Source organism: Talpa europaea (assembly GCF_964194135.1).
Source record: "Talpa europaea genome assembly, chromosome: 7".
In the NCBI taxonomy this organism is placed as follows: domain Eukaryota; kingdom Metazoa; phylum Chordata; class Mammalia; order Eulipotyphla; family Talpidae; genus Talpa; species Talpa europaea.
In genome coordinates, this window is record NC_140074.1 from 9552854 (window position 1) to 9573352 (window position 20499).

The 20499-nt window shown below is 41.7% G+C and overlaps 1 protein-coding gene across 4 annotated transcripts in view; it reads right to left on the minus strand.

The window, feature by feature from the left end:
- Positions 1-20089, minus strand: part of MRRF (mitochondrial ribosome recycling factor) — a gene marked incomplete at both ends in the record, with an annotated part of 39246 nt that extends 19157 nt beyond the window's left edge. Inside the window, 4 exons of one of the 4 annotated variants that reach the window (XM_084238130.1) lie at positions 5730-5821; positions 11874-11992; positions 15641-15796; positions 19882-20089. In XM_084238130.1, coding sequence (XP_084094256.1) covers positions 5730-5821; positions 11874-11992; positions 15641-15796; positions 19882-20065 — 551 coding nt within the window. The remainder of the gene's footprint in view (positions 1-5729; positions 5822-11873; positions 11993-15640; positions 15797-19881) is intronic. The other 3 variants (XM_084238128.1, XM_084238127.1, XM_084238129.1) reach the window with 3 other exon arrangements.
- Between the last annotated feature and the right edge of the window lie 410 nt (positions 20090-20499).

Sequence of the window (20499 nt, forward strand, 5' to 3'; positions counted from 1 at the left end):
GAGGCAGCGTGTGGATGCGAACAAGCACTCAAGACAATCCAGCAGCAAGGCCCCACATTCCAGGCACTTCTTTCCCAACGGCCATCCCCGCTCTCCTGCTCCCAGCAGAAAAACGGAAAGCAAGGCCTTAGAAGAGCATTATAACACTGTTAGAATAAGAAAAAAATATAAAACACCAAGGTATTTAACAATTGGGAGTCAGTTAATGTTATGAGAAAATGCAAACATGTATCCTGTAAGGAGGATGAGGAAGAATTCTCATCGGAGGGAGCAATGACACACTGCTAAGCCTTTTTAAAAAGTGGAGAATGGTATGTATAATCCCCTACCATTATAAGAAAAATGGAGCAGAGACAGGCATGCATTTGATTTTGCACAGAAAAAATTAGAAAATCAAGGTGCTAAAAGTGTTTCCCTATGGAGAAGAGGATGGAGGCATTTTAATTTTGCATTTAATTCTACTTAAAATAAAACTAATGCAGACATTGATGAAAAATAATGAAAGGGGAGGATAATCAAGGAAGGATGCCACCTCGGTGGGGGAGACAGTCAATCATACGTACTCTCGTTTCTTTGATAATTCCTTACAGGTTTATTTAAAGGCAGACATGAACTCAGTGCTCTCAAACCAAAGCAGCTTCATTCTATTTTGGGTGGTTTTCTCCTTGATATTGGACAAAACAATGAGGATGGGTGTGTTTGTTTGTGGCATAACTAATGAGAATAGAGCAGAGGCAGAAATTTGGCTGGATCAAAATGAACTCCTGCTCACAACTTTTCTGGGCCCTTGATTAAGTGGAAGACTGATATTCTAGAGAGATCTGCTCTCAGGAGACAGGAACAGGGGAAAGGCAGCAATAAAGTCCCCAGTTTCAACTCTGCTTCTGCCCATTACTCACGCTAGGGCACTGGGCACAAACTTCCGGGAGCTTCAGGCCTCTCCTCAGTCAAATGGGCCTAAGGATCGTCTCGGGACCTCATAGCAATGTGATGAGATTCAGAGAGAAACCATAAAGTACCTTTAAGCACTACAACTGAAGTGTAATGGTAAAACAAACAAGCAAAAAAACTACCTAAAATTTGATTACATAAACGAGAAAGAGAAATAGAAGGAACGATTCCAGTGAATACTGATTAGCAGGAATATTCACAGAATCACCCAGTTGACTGGCTTCTCTAAACTGGTCAGAGAAGAAAACGAAAGGCATAAACGGAGTCGGTGGGGACGGATCTCACCCAGAGTCTCTCAAGGTCGAAGGTACTTTACTGAGAAGCAGAGAAAAACCTGCGCACAGCCACACAGAGCTGATGCCTCGCACACTGCGAGGAGCACTCGGTGGCAAGGACTGCTTGGACTCTAAGCTTGATCGGTTACTGATTTAGGGTTTATCTTCTCACCACCTCCTGAAAGGATCAGAGGCAGGTTATAGTTCAGAGCACATACTAGGTAGATTGCATTTAAGCAAGAATAGAAGAAACGGAGGCGTATGATGAGGGTAAGGGACTAGCTGAGCTCTGCGGTGAGTGAAGACGGGACTTAGCTCTGTGCTAAGGAGCAAACCCGCAGATATTATTAGGCAGAGGGAGAATCACATTCAGGAAAGACAAATTTTCCTAGAACTAAACTTGCAATTTTATGATCAGGAATGGACCCTTTGGGTTCTCGACTCCTGCCAAATTCATAACATAAGCTTTGGTGTTTATTTTCTTCCTCACAGCTTTGCCAAGGAACAGCTGTACGACCTAGAGCCAAAGCCGCACCTTTCTGAATTTCAGTTTCCTTATCTTAGAAGGGGATGATGCCTTTACCTTTACCTAAACGTGAACAGGAATGAAAGGAACAGCAACAGTTGCTAACGTTTACTGGGGGCTTGCGAAACATCAAACACAAGTATGTTATTTCACTGAATATACACAACCTGACAGCTATTTAAGGCAAGACTGTAAAGTTGGTTCAGGTGAACTCTCTGAGAGTCAGAGCAGTGGACACAGTGGCCACTGTCACACAGCTAAAAAGCAGGTGAGGGCCTCCCTTGGTGGCGCAGCGGTTGAGCACTGGGCTGCGAGGCTGCCCGCAACCTCTACAGCGCCGATTTGTTCCCCGGCCACCGGTGAGGGTCCCACAAAAAAATAAATAAATAAAAAGCAGGTGAGCCAGAACTCAATTTTTTCCTTCTGTGATACTAAGGCGTGAGTTCGACCATTACACTTTCCCTGTATATATTGAGCACTTAACAGTTCCTGGCACATAGTAGGTACTCAACCTATCAGTTCCCTTCCTCACTCCCTCCTTTTCTCCTAAAGTAAAATGACTTCTATATAGGAAATTTGAGATGTCCTGAAATAATATTAGGATCTTATATTTATATAACTTCACTCTTGTATAGAAACCATACTACTTAATCTATTTTCTCTACTAATCCCGCAAATCTCTATCGCTATTTATCATTTCATTTATTTTACAAGAACTAGAAGGCAGCAAGTTGCTAGGGTGAAGTGCCCAGAGTCCCAGGGAAGTCATTGCCAAAACCAGATAAAAACCTTGGTCCTTTTTACATCTATATCAACTTTTATCCTCTCAAATGACACTGCCTCCATAATAAAGAACAGGTCATTTTTTATCTGGAGAACTACCAAACACATAATTCAGCGAGGGGCCTCATGACCTTACCACCTTGTCAAAGGGAAGAAAGTACATAAAAAATGAGGTTTGCAGGAGCAGAAGGTTTTGGTCTGTCAACTTTCTCTTGAATTACGCCCATTAACTGACATAAAATAATATAAAATATAATGTAAAAAGATCCCCAAGTCTGTGGAAATTCAAGTTAAACTCACTGATCCTCCAGATTCATGTGCAACACAGCAGGGGTGGCCACTGACTCCAGTGGGCTGCAGGGGTACACGTTATGGCAACTATTGGTTTGTTGGAGAAGTCGTGATGTATTTTTGCATAGAAAATATAGAAAAAATATGTCATGACTTTTTCCAACAGCCCAAAAGATCTTTGAAAGAAAAAGATAACAAACAATCGGGTCACTCTAAGAAGAATCCAAGTCAATGACGAGCATTTAGCTGCAAAAATTCTCAGCCTTGCAGGAGTCTGGAGCTCAAGCAAGGACTGGCAGGCCACTGAAAACGACCCCTTCAATGGCGTATGAGGACAGTGGGCCTCAGAGGCCTGGGTAGCTTTTCAAGATCTCAGACAGACAGGAGAGTAAGAATTAAACAATAAAAATGCTGAGTACTAACCGTTTCACTGGCAAATCCTGCTTCTACTGTCCATGAGTATGTTTAGCATTTTCGAGAAATAACCCCTTTATAAAGATAAAAATAACCCTTTTATCTTTAAAAAAGTATTGAAGAAAAAGCCTGTACGCAGGAAACAGAAAAATTCAGCATTCAAATCCTGACTGCCACTTACTGGCCATGTGATGATGGGCAAGTCCCCTAATTTCTCTGGATTTAAAAGTTGTCGTCCGTGGACAAGGGAGATACGGGTAACATAAGCCAGGGGCCTGGAACACAGCCAGTGAGCTCCAACAAGACCAACATGAAGTTTGTGCATCCTGCCACAGGACACACTTGCAGAACGTGTGTTGAGTGAATCAATGACCTAAGAGTCAAGCAGGCCCCGGACTTGCATAGGTTCTATCTGGTTCTTCAATACTAGGTTGTATTACTACCAATCCACAGGACTCCAAAGCAGTGTTACTTGTGACTTACAGAGTACACAATGGAATAAAACAGCGATTATCTGTCATCAGGCAGGAAAAAAGTTTGGGGGGCAGGGGAGTTCCTGGACTCTCAGAGTTGGTATTGATTCTTGTTGGTAACAGGGGTGACTAAATGAGGCTTTGGAATTAATTCAAGCTGGATGGGGGGCCTCCCTGGTGGCGCAAGGGGTTAAGATGCAACCTATGAAGCTATCTGCAACTACTGCAGCACAAGTTCCATCCCCGGCAGGCCAGGGAGCAACCCACATGGTGCAGCAGCCCTCTCTTGACTAGCCTGCTGCTCCCCTCAGGAGTGTACTTCAGCCAATCCACCCATTCTGTTCCCCACTCGGTCTCTGGTGAATCCTCTCACCCCCCACACCTCTCGCCTGTACCCCAGTTCTTGTATGCATAAATAAATCTTTAAAAAAAAAAACTGGATTGAGGTACCAATTTGAGCATAAACCAGGGAACCTCAGAGATTACCTCTCTGAGCCTAAATTTCCACACCTAAAAAAACTCCATTTCAGACAATTGAGGTGATCTACGTACAGGCATACAGGATGACAGACAGCACAAAAAGACTCAACTAGTGTGACTGCCTTTCCCTTCTAGTTCCGTGGAAGCTTCATTCATTTCATCTGGGTCTCTGCTCAAATGTCACTTGCTTCCTGAACCTCCCTATGTAGAAAGAGCCGCCAACTCTCTCCAGTCCCTTAGCCTGGTTATTTTTCTTCACAGTCTTTACCGACATTTAACATTACAGTATATATTTGTTTTCCTGCTTACTATGACTACCAACAATAAGGTAAGCCCTGGGAGGAGGGTTTCGTTGTTGTTTGTTTTGTTTACAACTAGGAAAGTGCATGGCATGTAGTCAGCTTAACAAATATTAGGCAAGTGGATGAATTAATTCAACATTTATTTGGAATTTGTTACATACGAAACGCTATGTAGGAATAAGGAATAAAAGATAATTAAGAAATGAAATTACTGAAGGAGAAATTAATTCTGCCTGCCATGGAAGTGGATAAGATTTACCTGGACTTACTTGGTCTAAGGCAGTTGCCTCCCCAATATTCTCCTTGTACCTACTCTGTTCCTCTACATTCTATTTGTTAATCAGCAGCCACAGAGACCCCTGAAAAGTCAGGTAACTCCCCTGCTTAAATCCCTCCAATGATTCCCCATTACATTTAGAAAGAAGCCCAGACTCCTCAGCTCGCAGTGCGTGAGGCCTCGCTCTCCACCCTCCAACCACTTGTCCAGCCCCTCCCCTCCCACTCTGTCCCCTCCCTGAGTTTCAGATGTGCTGCCAAATTCTCTTTCTCAACATGCCCAGATCTTGCCATTTCTTTCCTTTTTTTAATTTAAAAATGAATGCACATGTTTATTCATTTAAAACTCCATGTTCTATATATTTATATAATTAACAAATTCTGTTCTTATGCCTAAAATTTTTCAAGAAGGAAGGACTAATGTAAAAATATCTCTCCAAGGAACACAGGTTACAGATTAACTAAATCTCTGACTCGGGACCTCTGTACTTGCTGTTCACCGTGCTTGGAAAGCTCTTGCCCTAACCCGACTCTGCCGTGGCATTCGGCTCTCAGCCAAAATGTTACCTCCCAAGAGAATCCTCCCAGGCTAAAGTTGTCTCTACCACCATTACCCTCATCAAGTCACTCGCTACGGAATACCACTGCCCTTTCTTTCCTCCTGGCATGTCATTATCTGGAATGACGAATCTGACTTACGTCTTCTCTTCTTGACTAGAATGTACACTACAGAAGAACAGGGCTTTGCCAGGTTTATTGCTACATCTCCCAAGTATACAGTAGGCGCTCAGCAATATTTCTGATTCAGCCAACTGATCTCAAAAGATGTCAGAGTTTGCCAGGATGGGAAGTACAAGCAAAATGCACTACCGACCGAACTGTATCATACAGGGCTGGGCTTCCTTCCAAGGACAACTGGCCCAGTGCATCAAAATAGGGACACTGTAGGCCAACTTACTTGGGAATGGGGACCCGAATGAGTGTCCCTTCCACTTCTGGGTTCAGATTCATTCCACTTTCTCTTATAGCCTTGATAGCTGCAGCTGTACACTGAAAACCAGATCAAAAGGTAAACAGAATTAGTAAATAATTATTACCAGATGCAAGCCCTCTGTCGATAACTGGCAACCCATCTTGGCAGAACATGGAAACATTTAGTTCTGTTACCAGTAAGATCAGGAAGTTACATTGGTGTAGAGTGCTTTGATCAAGCTGAATAGCAAACTATGTCCACTCCTGGTACCAGTGTACTGCGGGAGGAAAAAAAAAAAAGCAGAGAGAAAAAATAAAAAGAAAACAGCTCTGCGTCTTTGAAAAGATTTCAATGGTTTGAGGCAACACAGATCAAAACCACAATAAATCCTCAAGGGAGGGGGGCTGGTCTGTGCATAGATTGGTGTAAAGAAAGATGAAAGATTTTATACATTAAAAATTCCAGTTGACATTTTACACTCAAAATATACCAGTGCCGATTTGGAATGAGTAAATAAATTTAACTCATTCGCATCTACACTCACCAACCTTTTGGAAGGAGCAATGAATCTCCGCTGGCTACACTCCAGGGAAGGAGTATGGCATGCTGGTCAAAAGCATGGGCTCTGGAGTCAGGAAGATCTCAGTTCAAATGCCGGCTCTGCTAACCACGTGACCCCCGGAAATAAGCTTGACCGCCCTGAGCCTCATAATCTGAAACTATGCAGTACCTACACCTCAGAGACAGTGAGATATCTTGCTCTGTGGCAGGAAAACAATAATACCTGGGACAAGGGGAGTTATCATATACAACTATATGAATTTATTACATAAACAAGAATACACGAAAATGTCCAGACAAGCTGGGGCCACTAAGCTGAGGCCCGGCTGTCCCACCTGACGTCCTCCAGGGCCTTCTCTGACTTAATCTTTCTCTCTAATGTGCCAGCTGGGACATTAGTGCATTGATTTCCCAAAGTGCCTCACCTCACCTCAAGCAACATCACAGCCACACCTGGTAGCAACCCTGAAAAATAAAGGCGAGCCCTGTGCAAGAGAGAAATGACAACGTGGAGCTCGGGAGACATTTTCAGAAGAATTTTAGGTTTCACCAGACCCAGTCTGCACCACAGTTCTTGGCCTTGCGTTCCTCTCCAGACTTTCTGGTTTAAATAAACTGGGGTCTGCTGTACACCTATTTTAGTTTTATAGGTTTTGTTTTATTCTTTGTTAGAGTGCCCAAAGCTACCCATCTTATTTTTAAATGGCCTTAATTGTACAGGTAGGTACATGAGGTGTTACTACAAGGTTAAAGAGAGAAGCCAGAATGTTTACATGCAGGTGAATCGTGCCCTTAAGAGGCTGGCAATAGAACCTGCTGCTGTGGCTACTGCTTAAAATAGCAAATTCTTAAAACAGTACCTCTGACCACAGACTACTAGAGCTGGAGGGGACCTTTGACATAACCAAGAACACAGCTTCATAATGGACCCAGGACCCATGGGATGGGGTTACCTCCAAAACACAGGCAGCAGAGTGAGGCCCTTATCTCCAGTGACTGAGAGAGTTAAGACTAGACTCTAGGCTCCTCAACATTCAGCGCAGGAATATTACTTTGTCTGTATTTTCTTTCAGATTCCCCAGATAATAGACTCACTTACTGGGGGAGGGTAAGAGGAGGAGGTTTGATTTTTTTTTTTAACAGTCAAAAATAATTTGGAATTAGATCTAGTGTATAAAGGGCAGGGTCAAGGTCAATAAAAGAGGTAAAGAAAAACATTTTTTTTTCCTCTCTGCAAGAGAACTGCTATTTTCCTAATAAATGAAGCAAAGACTGCTAAAGTTTTAAATAAAGGGGTGACTTGATCTCAATCCTTTTCTTCTGAAGTTTCTCATTAAATAACTGATAACTCATTACTAAAACATTCCACCACCACCACCACTAACCTCCCGCTCACAATCTGGCTTAGTGTTTTCACACAATCTTCCTCTGCAGGCACAGAAGCACCAACTGCTGATACCGAGCTGGGCAGGAATTATGTCTCAATATTTACATCTTCCAGTTCAAGGCCCAGCACCAGGCACAAGGTAAGCGCTCAGTGAAAGCTTGCTGAATGAGCATATAATGAAATGGCTCCTATCTGTTAGAAAATGTATCTCCCTTGCTCAATTTCATGGATATAATTGCCTAAAACCTTATTTCATAGTTTTCTTTTCCTGTATCCTTTCATATGCAAAAAATAAGGGAATCAAGAAGAGATTTCATTTTGCAAAGAAAGCTACTAAAAGAGGTGCATTTCTAAAATATTTGAATATGTATATTTTACTTTGATATGGCAGAATGCAGAAACGCAGGGAATTAGTCATTCTCCCAACATGACTTTTAAACTGCTAATGGTTTAGACAAAAAGCATGTCCATCTCTTATCCCCTCATAGAAGGGATGTTTGCGGGCTCCCCTGGTGGCGCAGGAGGTTGAGGGCAGCACTGTGCAGCTGTCCGCAGCCATTGCAGTGCCGGTTCAATCCCTGCTGGCCGGCAAGGGTCCCACATGGCGTGGCAGACCTCTCCTGCTGTGCCCGCTGCTCCCCTCAGCAGTGTATTTCATCAGTCTGCCTGTTCTATTCCCCGCTCCGTCTCTGGTGAATCCTCTCACCCTCCCATGCATCTGGCCTGTACCCCGGTTCTTGTATAAATAAATCAATCTTTTTCTAAAAAAAAAAAAAAAGAAGGGATATTTGCCAGTACCAGGGCAAAACAGTAATGCTGACCAACCAGTTGAGGCTGCCGGGGATACAGTGTTGACAAAGTTCACAGACACTATCCAGAACCAGCCAGGAAAGAATGATGTGGTCAATCAGCATGGCGGCTACTGCTATTTTGAAACTAATCTATGCTACAAGACAAAACATGACAAAACCTTCATAGACAGGTGAACAAATCCTTGAGAGTTTGGGCTCAAGTAACTGTCACTGCCAGTTTGACGACTGGTCTTCCATTTTCTTTATATCCCAGTGAATCTCTAGAATGGAAGAGCTATGAAAGCAGAGACCTTATTTATTTGACTCATCAAGGAATCTCCAGCACCTCAAAGTCCCTAAGAACTTGCAGGGACTCAAAAAATGTTTGCTGAATGAATGAATGAATGAATGGTGAAAGGAGCACAGACTTCAATATCAGACCTATGTTCAAATCTTGACTCAATCATGACAGTCTGAACTTGGGGGGTCATTATTTTACTTCTCTGAGCCACAGCTTCCTCATCTATGAAATGGAATAAATAACTCCTATTTTTGAGCATACCTCTGTTAATCCTATGAAACAAAATGTGAGGATGCTCCAGGTAACATGACAGATACTCAACACACATCAGCCTGCCTCCTTTCACCAGAGCAATGATGGAACCTACAGATTTTGTTTTCATTTGCCTTGTTCAAATCATGCTGTGGTTTTTACTCCCTTCTTTTCTTTCCCATCATTAACTCTAGCTGTAGGCCAGCTTATGGAAGGCAGCAACTGTGTGTACTATTTATCAAGCAGGACACATGTTAAACAAATGCAACAGTTTTCTGTCTTCAGTGCATTTGAACAGATTATGCATGTAAATCTGCATTGTGTCACTACAGCATGACACAGAAATGCTCAGACTTAGAATGAAAGCCAACTGCATGTGAAACAGAAAGGAATTACATAAACACAAAGAGGATTAGCTCAGCATTTTGAAGCTATGAACCTGGGTGCTCTACGGACAGCTTCTAAACCAGAGGAAGGAAATGTTTAGTTAGAGCTATTTGTTTAATATATACACCAGATGAGATAAAGGAATTCAAAAGACAATGTAACTCACATTTCCTCACTCTGTCCTTGCAAAAAACCTCTCCACTGAGATACTTGTAAAGTTTTTTCCCCCCCAAAGCTGCAGAATTTGAACTTGGAGAACAGCAAAGATGCTTTGGTTGAAAAATGAAGATACACTCCAACTTCCTAAGAAAAAAATTAAGCTGTTAATACCTCCTCCTGCCTCATAAGATGCTCTGGTGGCCAATCAGAGACTTCTTCTGTGAATGCCATTTGCTATTTAATAACAGAAGTGGCTGGCTCTGAAAAGCAATCTGGCTGATGAGGTCTTCAAGCTGTGTAATTAGGAGGTTATTCCCTAAATTGGCCCGCAGTGTCTATGGGATTAGATGAACAAGGCAGAGAGACCTCAGAGGTCCAAAAAGGAACAGAAAGAGTTGATAGTTCCCCTTTCATCTGTTTCTCTGCTCCCTAGTAACACCAGAGTGAGCACCTCCCTTCCGTCAACCTGGTGACAAGTGTCCATCCACTTGAGGGAAACCCACTGAGTGCTTGCACATGCCAGGCAGTGTATTAGCCACTAGATACAAGGAACAAGTTGGATTCCTACAGTCCAGGCTTAAATCTAGCGAAAGTGAGATGGAAACTAAACCTGTAAAGAACTGTGTGAAGTAAGAGAGGTTAGTGTGCAGAAATAACATAGATAGGATAGATCAGAGGTTTCCCTGAGAAAGTGACATTTAAGTTGTTATCCAAAATATGAGTGGCGGTCTCACTCATAGCAGGAATCTAGAAAACTTAAATAAGGGACCAGGAAAATGAATAACTATAAGAAAGTGAAAATCAAAATCAACAAAAAACTATGAACCAGAGACACTTTTTGGCGGGTGGGGGGCGGGAGGGGAGGAATTGGGGTCAGTATGGGGGGGTTGCAATTGTATGGGGAATATAAAAATAAAATTTATTATTTCAAAAAAATAAAATAAAAAATAAATTAATTGGGGAAAAAAAACAAAAACAAAAACAAAATATGAGTGGCAATTAACCCGATAAGCAAGTTCCAAGTTAAAGGAACAACATATGCAAAGCCCCTGGGGGTGCAGAAGGCTTGGTGTGTTGGAGGGAGTAAAGGGCCAGTATGATAAAGAGAGTACAAGGATGACAGGGGCACAAAACTGGAGCTTAGAGAGAGGGCGGGGCCACATTGTGCAAAGCCTTCTAGACCACAGTGCTCTTCTTGATGATTATTTGAAGCCATTGATAAATTTAAACATGAAAATGACATGATCCAATATGTATTTTAAAAGTTCATTTTGGCTGCGGTATGGAGAAAGGAACTGGAGAGTGCAGAGTAATAGGCCCCAACCAGCGTGCCGAGTGTGTCGTGAGGGCCTCTGTGTGAAATTGCATGCTCATCACAGGGCTTTCCCCTGCTCACTCCTCTAGCCCAGCTGGTCAAATGCAGCAGCTCAGCTCTGGCCTGTCTTTGGGACAGACAATAGGAACAGGAAGGGGTTTCAGATTCCTTCACTTCGTATTGCCCGATGGGGAAATGGAGACTCAGAGAAGTAACTTACACAGAGTCAAAGAGCTAGACAGCAGCAGAGAGAGGCCAGATGCCAGCTTCTCTAGGATGCCAAACCCAAGGTCCATTCTGACTGGACTGACAGGGAAAAACCCATTAATCTTCCCCAGTTAGACTCAAAATCAGAGCCTCAAGGTTGCGAGTACCTGAGGCAACCACCTGCCCGCCTTGGAAGCAACAAGCTCTGTGCAATGCTCTGCAGTGGCTGGTCTACTTGGACAGGAATGTGAATTCCTACAGAGTCTACTCCAAATACTAAGGCAGGGGTCAGGCAGGCAGCCTGGGGGCCCAATCTGGCTCATTAATGTGTCTTCTTTATCTCACAGTCTTAAAAGAAAAATGAATTAATTATCAACATTTAATAAAGAGCTTACATGAAAACTTAGGTGACCAGTTTCTTCTGGAAATGGAAATCTTAACTTTGTTAACACTGATTACCAGGCCTACAGAAATTTCTGCCTGGCTGATTGGTTAAGTGCCAATTACTGCATCACCACTACTGTTTTTCATAGATGGGTCCTATATTTCAGTATTCAGAATACTTGTCTGGCCTCTGTAGAGTTTGAGTTTAACAGAAAAGGAATTCAGAAACAGGAAGAGAGCTTTTCCTTATTCTTAAGTTCCACTCATAACGCCTTCTCTCCTGTTTGATTCCAAGTTGGAGGAAACACTTCCTCCTGACTTGACCTGGCTTCCTCCATTCCAAAAGACACCATGGAGCAGGACCCGCCCAGCAAGGTCACCTTACCTCTGGAAAGCTGGCCATATTCACCAGAATCAGCTGTGGGGACTTCATGGAGATCTGGCCTATCTGGTTTAAAGCAAGTTTCCCATTAGCAGTTACCACAGAGATCTGATCGAGGGATCCTGAAAGAAAAATTGTAGGTCCGAGAATTCAGAAGGCCCTTTGTAGCTGGCACTGAGTCCCTATTTAATTCAGGTTCAACTGACCTTTAGGGATCCCTCCCCAGTCCCCAAGGCCAGTCAAGGGGCTTTCAGAGGAGCAGCATGTGATGGAAAGAGCTTTGAGATGTTGACAGAACCAGGCTGGAATTCTTCAATCAGGAGTGAAGATGGCCAACCATCCTGGACCGAGGGGGCTGCTGTGACACAGGACTATTATTGCTAACACTGGAAAGAGCTGCTTTGCCCTCTTACAACCTTGCCATCGACTAAGTATGAGACCTGGGGCAAGTTACTTATCATCTCTGTGCCCTGGCTCCAACTCAGTCAAAAAGTAACTGCCTTAAAGGATTAAAGGGAGGATTACAACTAAAGAAAAAAGCAAGTATACAATAGGCACTCAACAATAAACATTAAAAAAAAACCCACTCGTGGTGGCTCATTCTGAGACACAAAGAGCAAGAGGGGAAAGAGAGCATTTAAAACAAATGGGGAGTTGTCCCAGCAAGCTCTTGTTAAAATAATGCAGCACATACTACGGCCCAAGGATCTGACGTGTAGTACTCAACCAGATTCAATGCCATTGCGAGAGAAAGTCGTTGACAACAGAGGCGTCAATCTAGAAAAGTCCAGCATGTATTGTGGTAAAAGTCTCCATGAAACTGAAGACCAGTGACAGGGGTTTAAATACTAACTCTGTCCCTTTGTAATTGTGTGACCCTTGGGAGATTCCTTCAACTTTCTGGGTGTCTGTTTCCTGATCTTTAAATGAAGCATAAAAAAAACCATACTTATAGCATTGTTTACAAGGATTAAATGAAAGATTTTATGGAAAGCACATGGAGCTGTGTCCTGACATTTGCATGTGTCAAAAATTGCTAACTATGAGTATTACTTCTTGACTTTCTCCGTTTTAACCAAACTAACCTACTTATAACTTCTCTAATACAGTCTGTTCTCTCCTGTCTAAGAACATTATCATATATTTTTCCTTCTACTGAGAATGCCCTTCTCTGCTCAGATAACTCCTGTTTATTCTTGTTACTCAGCTGTAACAGCATCTAGTCTAGAAATCTTGTCTGACTTCCTAGACTGGGTAATAAACCCTTGATGAGCATCCAGACATCTTTCTGTACATTGCTATGATAATGACAACGATAACCAATATTCACTAAACACTTCCTATAAGCAAGACATTGTGCTAAGTGCTTTCTGTAATCCATTTGTTTTCATTATCACAATAACCTTATGAGAGATTTATTACTTCCACCATTTTACAGATGAGGAAACTGAAGCAGAGTAACTTGCCCCAGGTCATAACAGCTCTTAGTAGGGAAGCCTGAATTGAAACCCAAGTCTGCTCAACTCCAAAGCCCTGGTCTTCACTACCCTGCTTTGCTGGCTGGTTTTACACACGCTGGCTTACTTGTCTACCCCCTCATGTTAGGCTATAGGAAGCCTAATTCTTGGAAGGTGTGGACAACAGCTTTTCCCTGTGTATCTACAGCACTTATTAATCAGCACAGAATAAGTGCTGATTAATAATAATGCTTTGATGAGCAATAATAATAATGCTTTGATAATAATATATAATAATAATTATTAATAATAATGCTTTGATGTGGGCCTCCCCGGTGGCGCAGCGGTTGAGCGCTGGGTTGCGAAGCTGCCCGCGGCCTCTGCAGCGCTGGTTCGATCCCCGGCTGCTCCCCGGCCACCGGAGGAGGGTCCCACATGGCGCGCAGACCTCTCCTGCCGCCCGCTGCTCCCCTCAGCAGTGTACTTCGGTCCTTCTGCCTGCTCTGCTCCCCGCTCTGCCTCTGGTGAATTCTCTCACCCTCCCGTGCTTCTGACTGTACCCAGTGCATGTATAAACAAACAAACAAATAAATAAATAAAACATGCCTCTATTTAAAAAAAAAAAAAATCTAAAAAAAAAAATAAATAATAATGCTTTGATGAACAAATGAACGTATAGGTGAATGGGAGAGAACAGATGGCATAAACATGTATCTTAGACAACTATTAAAAGCAATCAGCTATCTTCGAGGCAAAAATTGCTGGTAGACAGATGGAGGTGTAAAAGGAAAAGTACCTGCTGGTTCAGATAGTAATGAAAGACGAGATGGAAGAATCTGGCATAAAAAAAGACTGGCTAAATTTCAGCCTGCTTCACCCAGTCACTTCACAGCCCAAGTTCTACATAGGATGTTACACAAACATAACCCTAAAGAGGAAATACCAATGGGGGGCCTTTTGAAAATGGATCTTAATTCAGCTTTCCTGACTTGCCCTAAGTCCCCTTGCTACAGAAGTCCCAGCGTGCGCTTTGCAGTATGAAACGCGGTGCACTGTCCCCTAAATCCATATCGACATAATGCATCAAATCCTTTCCCCTCAGTCTGTCCCCAGCGAGAATCTCTCTCAGCCTCATTCCTGCCCCTCATTTTCTCAGAGGTTAACATTTAACAAATTACACTCCCAACCTCTTTCCAGGCCCATCATCTTTTTAAGTTCCACAAGAGTGGAGCTTGCTGGCTAATTTTAAGTATCACATTTCTCCCTGAGCTCCTCTCAAACTGCTCTCTGGTTTCGGCTGCAGAATGTTAACAGGCCAGAAAGCACAAGGGAGACAAAGCACTTTATCAGTTTCATACCTAAAATAATAAGCAAGTTTAAAACAAACAGTTGGGAGAGATTGAATGACATGCTCTACTGTCAGCAAAGGCAGAAATGCCCCAGCCAAAGGTTGACAAATGATGGAATGTCTTCTGGTTTCTCGCTGGATCTTGTCTGAACTCAGTATGCTTCTGCTGGTGTTTATAAATAGAACAGTGTATTTTTCACTTGGTTTTCTTAAGAACAAGTTCATAAAACATTTTTTAGTTTCCTTACTAGCTACCCCATCCAAGATGTGAGTAGGAGGAGCCCAAGCTCCCAAAGATATCTTCAGAGGGGGTCCCGGTGTGACTCGAGAATGACAATTTTCAAAAGGCCAATTTAAAAGCAATTGGATTTTTCCTGCTTGCCTGCACCATTAGCTGACCACTCACTTCTTCCATCACATCTGCAAACAGTTCTCCTAGACAGTTCTGACATTTCCCACTTAGAAAAGCCACTTTCAGGAAGTTATTAACCCAAATGGAATCTTCCTGGTCAAACTTCAGGTGGGCAGGTGGTTCCCAATAAGGAATAAGAATGGTCAAGTAGGACATATTGGAAAAACCAGACCAAAGATGTCAGTTACTGTGAGTGAGGCTAAATATCTACCAGTGTAATCCCATGAGAGTAAAGACCATACATCTTTTTGCTCACCTCCATGGACTAGCGCATGCCTCGTTAGGGCAGACAAATATCTGCTGAATGGGTAAATAAATGTAGTGTTCATAGTGTGCCAGGCATTGTGCTGAAACTGCTACATATTCTACCTCGTTTATAGTAACACCATCCCAAAGCTAGAAGGAAGGCGTTAGACAAAGAAAAGAGGACCAGAAAAGAAAAATGACGGCTTATGTCACCACTTAGAAAGTGACAAAGTGGGACGAAAATCCCACTCTGCCAAAGCCATGCTTTCTCCCATGCCCCCTCCAAAACACTGGCTCGGCCACTAACCTGGTGAGGTCCTTATATTGATAGTCTTATTGAAATTATCCTTGAGTCCTTCCATCACAGACTTCATTTCTTCATCCACCTCTTGCAAGCTGATTATATCTTCAACCAAGGCAGCATTAAGACTCACTCTGGTTTGGGACTGTCCTTTCGCTTTGGCTGGAGAAGTCAGTGTCAATATTAAATCAGTGTACATGTTAAAAATCTTAATTATGCCCGTCAATATTAGGGAATACAGTGGTATTTATAAGGAAATAGTATATAGCCATGAAAAAGAATGATCTACTACTCAGAATTTAAATGAATCTCCCAAACATAATGTAAAGCTGAGATGTTAGACAAAATACAGACTCTACAGTACAAAAGGCCAACAGGAGAATATACAGTGAACCAACAAAACTAATCCATGCTAAAACACTCACGACAAAAGATGCCTTTAGGAATTCATCCCCAACATCAAGGAAAACAAAAAAGAACATAAACCACTGGGACTACAACAAACTAAAAAATCTTTTGCACACAAAAGAAACCATAACTAATATGAAAAGACACTCTACCGAATGGGAGAACATGTTGGCAGAACACACATCAAGGGGTTGATATTAAGCCTCTACAAAAAACTCTTACAACATAACAAAAAGAAAAATAACCCAATCAAAATATGGGCAGAAGAACTAAACAGACACTTCTCCAAAGAAGATATACAGACTGCAAACAGGCATATGAAAAAATGTTCATCACAAATCATTATTGAAATGCAAACCCAGACCACAATGAGGTACCATCTCACACCTGTGAGAATGACTCATATCAAAAAGACTAGAAACTAGTGCTGGTGAGGATATGGAGAAAAGAGAACCCTTCTACACTGCTGGTAAGAATGCCAACTGGGTATGAATGCAAACTGGCTGAGCCCCTATGGAAAGTAATATGGAGGTGTCTTAAAACATTAAAAATGGATCTGCCACAAGACCCAGTAATTTCACTCCTAGTCATCTACCTAAAAATTTCAAAAACACTGATTTTAAAGGAAACCTGCACTCCCATGTTTACTACAGTGCTATTTACTATAGCCAAAGTATAACAACCTAAGTGCCCCCAAACAGGTGAGTGAATCAAGAAGCTGTGGTATGGACACACAATGGAATACTACTCAGTGATCAAAAAAGAAGCTTGTGTCATTTGTGGCAACATGGATGGAGCTGGAAAGGATAATGTTAAGTGAAATATGTCAGAAAGAAAAAGATTAATACTGATGGTGTCACTGATGTGTGGAAAATATAGGGAAACCAAACTAAGGGTTAGATAAAGAGAAGGTTAAAAACTAACCTTGAAAGCTGACTAGAGAACTGAAGCATCCAAGGGGGACAGGGATGGGGGAGTGGGGAGGGCAAAGAGGGAAGGATACACATGTACCGTGGGTGATTTGGTGGTGGGTGTGCTATGGTGGTAATACCTGATAGGGGTATCCAAATATTACCACAATTAAAATTTAATTTTTAAAAAATAACCTAATCCATGCCACTAGAAATCAGAAAAATAGTTACCTGCAAGGGATGAAAGGCTGTAGTTACTGGAAGGGGACACAAAGGGAACTTGTGACATGCTGGAAATGTTCTGTTTTTTTTTGATTTGGTAATGACTGATTACAAAAGCGTTATCAGTGTGTAAAAACTATCCAGATTTTTTCTTATATAAAAAAAAAAGCTTCTCTATAGGCTTTTTTTGAAAATATATTTTATAGAGGTAATATTGGTTAATTCATGATGTAAGTTTCCAGTGTATAATTCAAATCTATATACACTATATTATGACCACCACCAAAAGTCTAGTTATTTCTATTAAAAAATTTAAAAAGCTACCAAACAGAACACAATTTTTAAAAAAGAGATAAGCTTAAAATAACAAATCTTCCATAAAGTAATATAGAACATATAGATGCCTTTAACGTGGGGGAAAAATTTCTTAAGTAAAGGGAAAAAAGCACAATCCATAAAGAAAATGATGAATTAGACTATATGAAAATTGAGAACTGTTCATCCAACAATACCATTAAAAGAGGAAAACATTACTCTTATTAGCAACACAACTGTATGACAAAAGGATTGTATTTAAAATATATTAATACCGCCCGCTGCTCCCCTCAGCAGTGTACTTCGGTCCTTCTGCCTGCTCTGCCCCCCGCTCTGGCTTTGGTGAATTCTCTCACCCTCCCGCGCTTCTGACTGTACCCAGTGCTTGTATAAATAAATAAAATAAATCTTTAAAAAAAAATAAATAAAATAAAATAAAATATATTAAAACACCTACAAATGGGCAAAAGACTGGAAAGAGGATATTCAAATAAATAATTAATGAAATGGGGCTCACCATCATTATTCATCAAGGAAATTCAAATTAAAACTACGATGAGATATGACTAGAATTATATTAAGCATATACCAGTGTTGGCAAATATGTAGTACAAAGAGCTACAATGCTTTTGGTAGGAGCGCATGCATAGCTGGAGACTCAGTAATCCCACCTCTTGGTATTTAGCCAACAGAAAGGCAAACGTATGTGCACCAATGGCACACACATGTACATGTGTACCTAAAGACATGTGCCAGAATGTTCACAGCAGCATTACTTGTTTAAGCTCAAAACTGAAAGCAACCCAAATGTCCATCAACTGTAGTAAGAATACATAAATGGTGGTGTATATATATACATATTCAGCAGAATATCAAAAAGAAATAAAACTGCATAACTACTGCATGCAACCACATGGACAAATCTCACAAAGAGATTGTTACCAACAGAAGCCAGGCATAAAAGAATCTGTCTGAGTTCACAAAGGGCACAACTAATCTATGGCATTGAAATTAACACAGCGGGCTACCTTTGGAAGGGTGACAAGAGACACGAGGAAGCGCCACGAGTTCCAACAATGTCCTATCAATTGCTCTGAAAGATGATTCTCTCTTGTGTTCACTTTACAAAAATTCAAAGCCGTACATGTAAACTTACACATGGGTTTTTCTGTAGATGTGTTATAACTCAGAAAAATTGCTTTATGAAAGTCACAAAAATGATACCCCCAAAATAAAACTTGAATAAAGAACTGAGAAAGATCTTTGTGGAGAAAACCTCACACCATATGATTATAAATTTCGTGTAGAAAAATGAAAGTCCAAGAGGAAAAAGAAAAGTGCGTAGCAAGAGGGGAGATTTGTGCCACACAGTTTCAAGACTCTATGACGGGGACTTGGGTAGTGAGGAATTTAGTGTAAGGTGGAGAAAGTACTTCGACAAAATAAAAAGCTCAAGCCATACTTGTAAAGAGACCTGACAGTTATCACTATTAACAGAATAAAAGTCTTCAAGGCATTCATGCTCTTTCAGTAACTTGTTAATTTCCCTTTTGACAGAAAAGGGAAGGTTTGCATGAAATCAGTAAAGGAAAGTCAGTGGAAAAATATTCAGCAACCTATTTCCAGCATCAGCTGGTCTGCTTGACTATTTTTTGTCACTCATTCCTTCATTCAACAAAATTTTTGATAAATAGTATGTCAGGCCCTGTTAGGTCGTAAATAAGAAAGATATAGACCCTATCCTAATAGAAAGATGTGTGACAAACAATAATCAATCCTACAATTAACTAATTAATTGGTGCTGCAATATATATGCCAAAGGTAAAGCAACAGTGTGCACAAGTTAATGTAACCAGGGACCTGACGGGGTCTAAGAGGCCAGGGAAAGGCTTCCCTGAGGAAGAGACATTTAAGCTGAGCCCGGCGGTATATCAAAGTCTCATTCCTGAATGACACAAACCATTAAGATCATCCATCTAAATCCCTGGTTCCAATACCTCCTTGCCCAGCAACCTTCTGGTTTTAATTTTACTTCCAACATAGATCTTCCTATAAGGAGAAAATATGCTAAGCCCTGCCACAAGCATTCTGGTTTGCTTGGCATTTATACCTCTCATTTGGAATTTAAAAGAGAGAAATGAGGCATTTTCTGAGCCACTCAGAAAACAGACAAGGCAGCCTGATAAGAAGAAAACAGACCCCAGGTTCTAATCCCATCCCTGCCACCATAATCCTCGATGCTAACCAAGTGACCTGTCTGAGACGCCATTTCCAACCGTGGGCAAAGGGAGAACTCCAGTACATCGCTAAGATCTCTTCAAGCTGGGATAACTCAAGGACTAAATGTAAGACGGGGTGAGGAGGTGTGAGGAGGTGGGTTTGGGTCTCTACCTTTGGCTTTCTTGGTGGCAAAGTGACGGCTCGGTATAGCTGGAGAGGCCAAGTACTGCCAATAGTCATTTTGTCTTCCAGTCACTGCCTTCCGTGGAACTTCTGACACAGGTCTGGTGAAGCTCGCAAGGGAATTGCAAATGGCAGGGTGTACCAAGCGGAAGCACCTTAAACCCAAGGCCATGACTGAAGACAATCCTCGAGAAAATCCACTACAAAGAGTGAGACAAAAAGGAAATCTAAGTAAAAGGGACGACGACAGCAACTTGAGAAAATAGTATGTGTCGCTTGTCAAGTGACTCCTACAAACCAAACTATCTGCTCGGCCATTTAAACATATTATCTCCAACCCTCCTCCCAACAGCTGTACAGGGAAATATGTTAGCTCCGTTTCACAGGGCAAAAATACTGAAACTCAAAGATTTAACTTGTCCAGTCTATAGAATTCCAAAATCCCTTGCTCTTTCCCCTGCACCAAATGTCTCTTAGCACACAGGGAACACAGAGTTAAGTGAATGTGTATCAGCCTAAACTTTTAAAGATGCTAATTAAACCCCTACATGAGGAAAGGCATAAAATCTTGATAAAGCTGTACTATAAAGAGAACAGAGCACTGGA